Source organism: Zea mays, chromosome 5 (genome assembly GCF_902167145.1).
Source record: "Zea mays cultivar B73 chromosome 5, Zm-B73-REFERENCE-NAM-5.0, whole genome shotgun sequence".
Classification (NCBI taxonomy): domain Eukaryota; kingdom Viridiplantae; phylum Streptophyta; class Magnoliopsida; order Poales; family Poaceae; genus Zea; species Zea mays.
In genome coordinates, this window is record NC_050100.1 from 102,208,686 (window position 1) to 102,220,140 (window position 11,455).

At 48.0% G+C, this 11,455-nt stretch overlaps 1 protein-coding gene across 1 annotated transcript; it reads right to left on the minus strand.

The window, feature by feature from the left end:
* Positions 1-6,674: 6,674 nt before the first annotated feature.
* On the minus strand, positions 6,675-9,384 carry LOC100383556 (uncharacterized). Its single transcript, NM_001346741.1, has 2 exons — positions 9,135-9,384; positions 6,675-7,865 (listed from the first exon to the last, which is right to left on the minus strand). The coding sequence occupies exons 1-2, from the start codon at positions 9,141-9,143 to the stop codon at positions 6,807-6,809; spliced, it is 1,068 nt and encodes a 355-aa protein (NP_001333670.1). The 5' UTR covers positions 9,144-9,384; the 3' UTR covers positions 6,675-6,806.
* Positions 9,385-11,455: the final 2,071 nt, after the last annotated feature.

An 11,455-nucleotide genomic window follows, 5' to 3' on the forward strand; every position in this document is an offset into this window, starting at 1 on the left:
TTCGAGGTACTGGACAGGTCTACCTGAAGTTAACTTCAGGAAAGACGCTCGTGCTGAAGGACGTACTCTATGTGCCCTCGATGAGCCGGAACCTCATTTCAGTGTCGCTGTTATGTCGACAGGGTCTCAAATTAGTGTTTGAGTCTAATAAAGTGGTCCTGTCTAAGTTTGGTACTTTTGTTGGAAAGTCATATGAGTCAGGCGGTTTGTTCCGTCTTTCTGTTTTGAACAATCATTCTTCTTACCATGTTAATGTGGTCTGTAATAACGATTCCATTAATAATATATGACATTCCCGTTTGTGTCATGTGAATTTTGAGGCCATTAAGAGATTAAGTGACATGTCTTTAATTCCTGAATATAAACATGTTAAAGGTGTAAAATGTGGTATTTGTGTGCAAGCCAAGCAGCCTAGAAAACCGTTTCATACGGTTGAAGGCAGAAGTACCACTCCTTTAGAACTAATTCACTCAGATATCTGTGAGATGAATGGTATAATCACAAAAGGCGGTAAAAGATACTTTCTTACCTTGATAGATGATGCTACCAGGTTCTGTTATATTTACTTACTCAGAACTAAAGATGAGGCACTAGAACACTTTAAGATCTATAAGACTGAAGTTGAAAACCAGCTAGACAAGAAAATTAAAAGGTTACGGTCTGATAGAGGAGGTGAATACCTTTCCAACCTTTTTGATGAGTACTGCAAAGAGTGTGGAATCATTCATGAAACCACTGCTCCATATTCACCTCAGTCAAATGGGGTAGCTGAAAGGAAGAACCGAACGGTGTGTGACTTAGCTAATGCTTTGTTGCAAAGTTCGGGGATGCCTGACATATGGTGGGGCGAGGCAGTACTCACAGTATGCTATGTCCTGAACAGGGTGCCGCCTCGCAACCGTGAGGCCACACCCTATGAAGGATTTAAAGGAAGGAAGCCAGATCTTTCGCATCTTCGAACTTGGGGCTGCCTTGCAAAGGTGAATGTCCCGTTGCCGAAGAAGAGAAAGCTAGACCCTAAGACCGTAGATTGTGTCTTCTTGGGTTATGCACATAACAGTGCAGCTTATAGATTTCTAGTGGTCCATTCCGAGACAAGCGAAATCGCTGTAAATGTAATAATGGAGTCTCGGGATGTGACATTCTTTGAGAGCATCTTCCCTATGCGGGATAAGGAAGTAGTAGCCCCAGATGGTCCATCTCGGACATATTCTCTGCCCTCGAGTGTCCATGACCAGACTCCAGATTTGGAGTTAAGGAGGAGTAAGAGACAAAGGACTGAAAAGTCTCTGGGTGATGATTATATTATCTATCTAGTGGATGAAGAACCACGCTCTCTCACAGAGGCATATACATCTCCGGATGCAGAGTACTGGAGGGAGGCTGTTCGTAGCGAGATGGATTCAATCATCTCGAACGGAACTTGGGAGATAACTGATCTCCCAGCTGGTTGCAAGCCTGTGGGCTGTAAATGGATCTTTAGGAGGAAGAGGAGACCTGATGGTACTATTGAAAAGTACAAGGCCCGTCTTGTGGCTAAGGGTTTTACTCAAAAGAAAGAGGAGGATTATTTTGATACTTATTCTCCGGTGGCTCGATTGCCCACAATCCGTGTGCTTATAGCGCTGGCAGCTGCGTATAAACTTCTTGTTCATCAAATGGACGTAAAGACAACATTCCTAAATGGAGAGCTGGAAGAGGAAATTTATATGCAGCAACCAGAAGGATTTGTGGTTAAAGGACAAGAGAGCAAAGTGTGTCGCTTGATTAAATCCTTATACGGTCTTAAACAAGCTCCCAGACAATGGCATGAGAAGTTTAATAATACTCTGACCACTGCCGGGTTTTGTGTAAACGAAGCCGACAAGTGTGTGTATTATCGCTTCTCTGGGGGCAAAGGTGTCATCATGTGTTTATACGTTGATGACATATTGTTATTTGGGACCGATTTGGAGGCTATCATGGAGACAAAATTATTCCTCTCCAAGAACTTTGATATGAAGGACTTGGGTGAAGCTGATGTTATACTGAACATCAAGCTAATAAAGGGTGAGGATGGGATTACTTTGTCACAATCCCATTATGTGGAAAAGGTCCTGACTCGCTTTGGACATATGGACTGTAAACCAGTCACCACGCCCTATGATCCATCCTACACGCTCAGTAAATATGAAGGCGAGCCTGTGAACCAGCTACTATATTCGCAGATAATCGGATCTCTCATGTACCTGAGCAGTGCAACTAGACCAGATATCTCATATGCAGTATGCAGACTGGCTCGTTATTCGGCCAGTCCAGGAGATAGACACTGGGTAGCGTTGTACAGAGTGCTTCGGTATTTGAAGGGAGCGATGAATCTTGGTATTAAATATACCGGATTTCCGTCAGTACTTGAAGGATTCAGTGATGCAAACTGGATCTCTGACTCGGATCAAATGAAGTCTACAAGTGGCTATGTGTTCACTTTAGCTGGTGGGGCCGTGTCATGGAGATCGTCTAAACAATCAGTGTCGACACGTTCCACTAAGGAGGCTGAATTAGTTGCACTTGATTCAGCAGCATTGGAGGCTGAATGGTTGAGAGAGCTATTGTCAGACCTTCCAATGCTAGCAAAGCCGATACCGGCTGTCCTAGTATACTGTGACAACACTTCTGTGTTGCTGAAAGTGAACAGTAGAAAGGACAACCAAAAATCCTCGAGGTATATCAGAAGACGACTTGATTCATGTCGGCATGCTAGAGAGACGGGTGTAATAACCGTAGATTACATCAAGTCTGAAAGGAACCTTGCTGATCCTTTCACCAAAGGGCTGGCTCAAAAGCCAATCCAAGCAGCGTGCATGGGAATGGGACTCGTACCCTGTTAGCGGTTTCAACTGCGGATAACTGTCCTGTGTGACCGGAGATCCCGAGATCCAGGCTCCAGGAAACGAAGCACTGTGGAACCAAGAGCACAAAAGATAAAGAGTCTCATGAGCTGCTGTGCTCTGTCTGTATGGCAGGTTGAGCGATATGCTCTTAATGAAGTCAATGCTATAAGCAGGGAATTGTCCTACAGAATTTCCTTAACGATTTCACCTATATGAGCTGACTGTGGGGTCGCAGTCCAGGAGAGAATGGGGTTTTCTCTCTAGTGAGCTCATGAATAGATATTAAAGGGCATGACCGTAACGCCCTGCCCCGTAAGAGAAGCAGATAATCTGCCTAGTACTATGTGCCTTTTGTGCGAAGATTCTCACACTAGGGTTTGTGGATCAAGGCGTAGTCCTCCGCTTACTCGTGCAGGGTTGGAGTACACTGGGATAGGCTTTGGTTCAAACCTAACAAGTACCTCTGCCAAAAAGTAGTATATAAACAGTACGGGAGCTCAATGACATTGATCAGAAAATAACAGTGAAAATGGTGGGGATTGCTGTTCATTTGAAGGGATTTTCCCTTTATTTTCTTTATTGAAAATATGAGAAATGAAATTAAAAAAAAGGGAGGCCAGCCGAGTGGGCTGCTCAAGGCCTGGTGGCCGAGCAGCCCACCAGCCAGCTAGTCCCTAGGGCTGCTGATGCCGGCTCTTGCTTTTGGGCGAGCAAAAAAAAAAGCTCAGCCGCCGGGAGGACGTGGGAGGCAGAGGCGTTCAACGCCCAGCCGACTTCTACGGCTGCTCGCTCGGCGGGCCGCTGCTCCCTTGCAACCGCCTGGTGGGTGCTCGGCTCCATATAATGGAGGCAAAAATCCTCTGGCTTGGGCTCCACAAGCGACGGAAGTTCTCTGCTCTCTCTCCCTGCTCGTTCCACTGGTCACGAACTCGATTGATTTCTTCGATCTCTGGTGTTCTTGTGGTGATTCTCGCTGGTAGCATCTGGACGAGTGTGGAGGTGGTGCTGCGCTTGTTCGGCGTGGACTTCCTGTGCTCCGTTGCATTATCAGTGTGCCTGTTGGTACTCTGTCTGTTCTGATTGTTGTCCACCGTGGCCTGGTGCTTGGGCTCTCTGCTGCGCGGTGTTCATCTTCTTGGGCTGGTGCCGTGGACGTCTCCCTCGGCTCCGGCAGTGGCTCTAGTATCTCCGTCAACCTCCCGCTGTGCAGGCCCGGACGTGGGCGGCGGAATTGGTTTTCTGGGACAGAACTTCGTGTTCGCTGAGCTGATCTTCCCACGTAGACAATCTACGTGCTGTGAGTTATTCGTTGCCTCACTTTATTTACTGTTTAATTTTGTGCAATCTGCTAGTATTAAATACTTGGGTGTGATTGCACTGTTGTGGGCGGATTTGTGTGCTCGATGATGATAGCGGTGTAGTGAGACAACGTGACAGTCTGGGTTTTAGTGTATTATCATTTTCAGCATTGATATTATTTGTGCCTAATTAAATCTCTCTTTGTTAAGGCTGTTTACCTGTGTTAAATTTTGTTAATTTATTAAGTACACAGCTCCTTTCTATCAGTATTTATATTTGATTATTAGGCTTATTACATCTGATCTAAAACCCTTATTTGGTAAGATAGGACTGTCACGTTAGTCGAGGATCTCTGATCACCTATTAGCGTTGGAGGGCTGTTTATTACAGCAACCCGCTATTTTGAGAGCAATATTTTAAGATAAACAATTATGTTTATTTGTTTAATCTGCCTTCTTCATCTGCAAGCCATGTTTAATTTCCAAATGGACCTGTGTAGCTATTTTACATGTTTACATGTCTTAGAATTGCTACTGTTCATTGCTGCTATAATTACATATGGCATTTGTCTGAGTTATATGCTTGTTTTATTCGGAATTAGAATATTTAATATATTTAAATATGTAGAAAGCATGTCACTTATTTCTCTAAATATTACAACAATAAGGAGCAGGTTACAACACATGGTCTTTGTGTTCCACGTGCTCAGCCTTCGGAATTCTTGACGGTCTTCGTTCTGACCCATTGAGATGGAGGGAGCACCCAAGCCTTCGCCCGCTCTATGCGCTTCCTCCTTAGCGGAGCTCACTCTTCAGTCTTCGCGCTCTTTAGTCTTCGCTTGAATCCTTTTTGACATGTTCCACTTTTCATCGTGTAGTTGATCGAGCGAGGGGGCATTACGCCTTTGCCCCAACACAGAGTTCACCCTGTGTTAGAAAAATAAGTATAGCCCTTTGTCCTATCCACTATAAACATTATCCTAGGTGATATCACTACAAACTAAAAATACAAGATGTTGTGATCGTTGCACTTTTCTGCAAGTGAAATGATTTTATATCATGTATAACATAGAAGTATCTGACAAAGCTGGTAGGCCTGAATCTTCCCTTTTTTGTTTGTCTAATTCTACGATGCTATGTGATATGATCTTTGCTGTGTCGATAATATATGTCTTGCTCATCATAGAAGAGTTGCTTGTAATATCAATGAAGTTATAAACTCTTTAAAGTTAAGTATGATTTTATCATGCCATGGTTTGTATTGTGGTCTAGTTTTCATCTGCCAGATTGTCATTGAAGAGTAAAGAACTAACGGTAAACTAGCATAATTTTTATGTCATCCTTTTACCAACTGTCTGAAGATACATATGCATGGTTACTCGGTTTCTCGCTACTAATAAACGAGCAAATGCAGGAATAAGCAAATCCAGGAGGCCAGCGATCTTTGCAAGAGACACAAACGGGAACACGCTGGAGTTCAGCCAAGTATAGCAACGGGAAGACCCCTTCATGTTAGAGCATCTCATGGAAACCTAGAGGTCCTAGACTTTACTGCTTGTATGATGTAGCTGCTATAAATAAAGACCTGGCAAATATATACTGCTTGTACATATATGACATATCAATCAAGTATTTGGAAAAGTAAAAATAAAGACCCGACTGATAATTTAAACTTGAGAATGTTTCTCTTCTTTTTTTTATGGAGGAAACCCTGTTTTTATAAAGCAACCACATAGTCGTATCAATTTGGCAATGAAAAAATATTTGGTCACTTATTATGTATCTATGTTTCATATTATTTTTTTATTCCGTAGCAACCCATGGTACATATTTCCTTAATCTTTAAAAGATGCTAACAAATTCATACAACCACAATTCATGCTTGTAATTATAAATGGTTGTCGATATATTTGCTTGTCATTAAAATTTTATATTACCTCTTTAGAAAATATTTGTGTGATATTAATAATGTTTATCACACGTATTTTAAATATTATAGTAATATTTATCATTCTTATCTATACTCTATATAAATTTATTTTTATACCCGTAGTAACGCACGAGGACTCACCCTACCGAGGCTCTGATGTGAAACGGCATGTCCTGAGATTGGGCCGAACTCACCGAGCAGCGTCGTGGCAGCACACGTTCAAAAGTTTACCGTTGGATACAAGCGAACGGTTGACATTGAACCTGCCGACTGCAGAGGATCTTGTTCTTTAAGAACTAGTTTAGGGACCCATTTTTAAGGTATTTTTTCTAATTGAAATTATTATTTTTTCTTTAGAAAAAAAGGAATATCTTAGAAAAATAAAGTTTACAAACTGGCCTTAATAAAGATTTTTTCGTTGACCTCCCATTCGAAATAGAAATTAAGAAGAAAATACATCTTCTACCTAGGAGGATTATACTACGTAGTAGTGCAATGAAAGAAGTGAAGATCAGGCACGTGAATCATGTACCCCCAGCACGATATTCTTCTGTGTGACCGAGTGATTCTTCTAATGCATGGAGATTATACAGCATTATATAATGAACAAAGAACAAACAAATTCTGAAGTACAGTACCGTCTCTGTCGAAGAACACGTAGTACACCGTATACGGCTGAGCGGTTGTGTATAACCATCGTCGGATCACTCACTCTCTGACCCTTGGGAACAGGCACCTGTAGATCCTGGACATGAAGGACCTCTTGGCCTTCCCCTTCCCGTGTCGCCGCGCGCGTGGCGGCGCTGCGTGGTCGGGCGACGACAGCAGCTTCGGCGGCTGCACGGGCGGCGCGGGGGCGGTCCTGGCCTCCTCCCGGTGGCGCTTCACCTTCTCGAACTGCACCGTGAATCCCTGCGCCGCCATCGCGGCGTTCTGCTCGTCCCACACGCCGAACCTCGGCACGGCCGACGGCTTGTTGGGGCGCGGCGGCAGCGGGGGCTGCTGGTGGCGCGGCGGCGACGGCGACGGCGAGGCGGACGCCGGCCTCGGCGCACCGTGGTGGTATTGGGCGCCGTGGCCGTGGCTGCCGCCTTGTGGCTGCGGCGGGAAGCTTCGGTCGCTGGTACTGTTGCTGGTGTACCTGGGCTGGTACGGCCTGGGCGGCGAGAACTTGCTGCCGCGGCTACTGGCCTCCGACGCCGCGTTGCTGCTGCTGCTCCCGGTGCGGCGGTGGTGCCCGTGGCCGGGGTGCGGATGCTGGTGCTGGTACGTCCGATGGTGGGGCTGAGGCGCTGGCGCGTGGGCGTGGGCGTGCGAGCTTGGCGGCCGGGAGGGCGGCACGTTCCTGGCGCTGAGATTCTCGTAGTGCTCGTAGGGGTCGAAGTCGTAGCCAGCAGCCGGCGCGTGGCCGTGCGAGCTCGGCGGGCGGGAGGGCACGTTCCTGCTGCTGAGGTTGTCGTAGTGCTCATAGGGGTCGAAGTCGCCGTAGCCGTAGCCGGCGCCGGGCGCCGGCGCCCTGGCAGCGGCGGGCTGGCCGTGCGAGCTCGGCGGGCGTGACGGCGGCTTTCTGCTGATGCTCTCGTAGTGCTCGTACGGGTCGAAGTCGTAGCCTCCGTTACCGCCGGCAGCGGGGGCGGAAGGCTTGGGAGCGGCCGCCGGTGGCGCAGCCGGCGGAGCCTTGTTGTCTCTCACCTTCTCGAAGAAGACGGTGTAGCCGATGTTCTCGGCGTCCCACGAGCCGAACTTGGGCACGACCGCGTGCCCGGCCTGCAATCAATCTCAATGAGCAATTGCTGCAAATTTTATGTACGAATTTGCATTTAAAGAAAACGAGAAAACAAATACTAAGTAAGTCCGGCTACGTGAAAATGAGAGTTGTACATGTTAACCAACTACTGGTACTAGCAGGATTTGCCTTGAACAGCACATGACATGACAGACAGCTGTATGTACGTACAGCTCCCTGCGTCTGCGTCTTAACACCGACGACGACGACCGAATAATACATGCTAGTCCGTAGTTGCGTGCGAGCACCGGCACGTCGCAGAGATACAGCTAGTACGTAGTAGGTACTCGCTTAGCTGAAACTCAAAGGGTACGAAGGATCACATCCGGACCGGGATGCAAGTCGACCTCCTGAGGGCAGGCAGACTACTGAGGAGCCGACGCCGTGACATGGGCTGACAACTGAGGATGAAGGGCGCGCGGCGCAGCACATGGGTGTGTGACCCGTGAGGACTACGAGAGCGGCGACCGGCGAGTCGTCCAATCCAAGCACGGGATCACACGCCATGTGCCTTGGGGAAGTCAGGAGCGGCGCCCCCATGTTCAGATAGCGATGAATCGTGAATGGATTTGGATGGTGCGTGAGAATGCAAAATATAATAAAGACGATGATACAGTTCCCGCACCATATACGCCTGTCTAGTTATCGGTTGGGCTAAAAGTGATTTCGGATTAGCTTTAAGTTGGTTAAAAAGAATTAGTAAAAACAATAATTAGCTCGCCTGTTAGACACATCTTGTTTAGAAACATTTAAAACTGTTTTTTTTTTTGTTTAGCTAGCAATTAGCCATTCTCTTTAATCACAGGTCCATAGACGAGCTGGAAGATGACGGATACACAAGACTGGAACATTTTTTATGCGTTCATGACTAGAACATATAACTAAAAAATGCACAGCAATCATCATATTCAACGTGGGGGCACATGGGCACGGTTCCGGGGCTGGAAGGAGGCATGCATGATAATCCCAATGCGATCATCATGCAGCGGAGCACATGCAGTACTTCGATAAACTACCCTACTAGCTTCGGAGCAGTAGTAATAAAAACACATTTATGTCACGGCACATGTGGATGAGTAATAATGAAATTTGCAGCAGCAGGCCACGCAGGCCGTCCCAGTTCAGTTCATGCCCGGAGCAATAAACACATGCCGGAGCAGCCGTCCCAGCTCATGCCAATGCCATGCATCGTTTTGGATGCGTGGATGCCACACAATTGAGGAGTGCGATCTATGGGAGATGTTACTTACAGCAGCCATGTTGTCGTTGTTGACGATGACGATGTGTGCGCCTGGAGGAGGATTGGACGACGGACGGACTAGGCGGCCGGCCGGGCCCTGCTGGTTGTTCCTCCACCACCTCCGGTAGCTCCTCCTCCTCTCTGTGCGCCCCTCCCCCTTTTCCTCTCAGGCGAGAGGAGGGAAGGGAGGAGAACGCACGCGGCGGGCGGGCGGGCGGGAGGAAGGAGAAGGCGGGGGTGGGGTGGGCTGATGATGGATGTCCAGGGCAGGGCAGCGGTCGGAGTCTGCCGAGGAGACGCCTTTATGGTTGGGTTGCGCAGCTGTGTGCTACCGACGACAACTGAGCAGCCCCCTAATTTAGAGGTGCCCCGCCCGTCCTCACCGCCGGACGGAGCAACCTGGCCCGCACGCCCGCACGGGCCCCCGGCTAGCTAGCTTCCCAACTGCGGCGTTGCGGAACAGCGTGGCAGGCAGCAGGCTGGCTGACAGCTCGGGCGGCTGGGCAACTGCGCGTCGGCGTCCCTGTATGTGTCTGTTTGCGCACGCGAAGACGACAACGAGGAAGGAGGGGACAGCTCATGCCTTAACACCTCCTCGCCTGCCCTGCCCACCTACCGAGGAGAGGAGAGGAGGCGAGCATTGCATGGATGGATGGACCAGTGGTTGGTCATGGCCGCTGCCCCGTCGTCGTATCCTTGCTTTCATTTGATCGCTAGCGGTGGCCGTGGCAACGGATCGGCTAGATGGTTTAAGTTTAACCAACACGATTACACGACCCGATCTCTGCAAATTAACCCACGCCTATCACACTACACTGGGGGGTTCGTACCTGCGGTCCATGTGTGAATGTATGGGCTTCCTGAGCCTGTGCGTTCTTTCATTTCAAAACATAATTCCGTACGTCCCAACTCATCAAATCTGGTAACTTTCGGCCAAACTTGTGTCGCGTCTCTCACGAAACAAGTTGGCAATCTCGATTTCGCGAGTCCCCAGTACGATGCCAGCCTTGGGTAACATGTAGTGCATCGGATCGACAACAGAGAGTACGAGTAGATGTATTACCGGCGTCTCTAGCAAGCAACAACTTGCACGCGGCAAAGTGCTCAAATGCAGCGCGCACACAGACGCCTACCATACCAGCTGGCTCGATCTATCAAAAGAGACAGGCCACACCCCCAACTCCCCAAGGCCCCACGGTTTTTTTGACGAGGTGAGGATGGGAAGGTGGCCCACCTGGCCCTTGGCACCAAGACTAAGTCAACTATCCAATGGATCAACCCGGCCGATTTTGACCCATTTCCATCCCAAGAATACTTGTCATCTGCAGAGCGAACAGGATCTGGGTGCATCCGCCGCATCCACCGGCGCGGACCAAGGCACATGGGGGCGAAGCGCTGGCTCGCTTGCCCCAGCATGATGTTGATCGCCAGACATCGGACCGAAAGATCTGCCGCAGCTGAAACAAAGGAGCAGTGATTTCGTCAGTAACCCAAACACCAGGCCATGGTCGTCAATCAATGATTAATAGAAGCATTAGCTCAAATAAAATGAATGCAAACCTAATTGACTACTGCCAGCTAGTGTCCACATAACCCATGAGAACGGAAAGGTGCGGTGGAGCAGGCAAAATTTCCGGAATCTTTGGCAACTAGCCTTTAGCGCCATAGTAGTAGCTAATGAGCTCTGATATTATAGCGTTAATGATGATGACGCATCATTCATGGACCGCCGATATGCCATCAGTTTTTTTCCCGATTATTATAGTGCTAATGATAATATAGCTAATCTATAAGTAACGGATGCTACAGTAAACCAGGGATAATAGATATTTGTAGTGCTGAAGCGTAAACCCACACAAGTGGACAAGTAAAGTTGTTGGTGTTAAAAATTTCTGGTGCTTAGGATCGTTTCCTAAGTCACTAGAATATCAATCCGTGTCTAAAATACCTCGATGATGAGTAGATCTATTCTACTGAGGGTACATGTATACATATCGTCGTTGTTGTTTCTAGTCATCATTGCGGCGACGTCTTGCAGCGAAGACCCGCCTCCTCCTTCTTGTCGATCTCCCTGCTGGTGTCGAGGAGATTGATTTCCGTCGTTCATCGGCGGTGGATCAGCTCCTCCAATGTTGCCTGCAGGGGGAATCTCAGATCCCGATGGAATAACGGGGATCTGAGACATAGTCACAGCGGTTCCAGTCACTCCGAGCGCCTAGGGGATCGGTTCCTCTCAAAGTGTCGATTAGGGTTTGTGGTCGAGCGATTAGCGTTAGCTAAACCCGTCGGCCCCCTTAATCTATTTATATGGCGTCGTGTGACCGGGGGCTG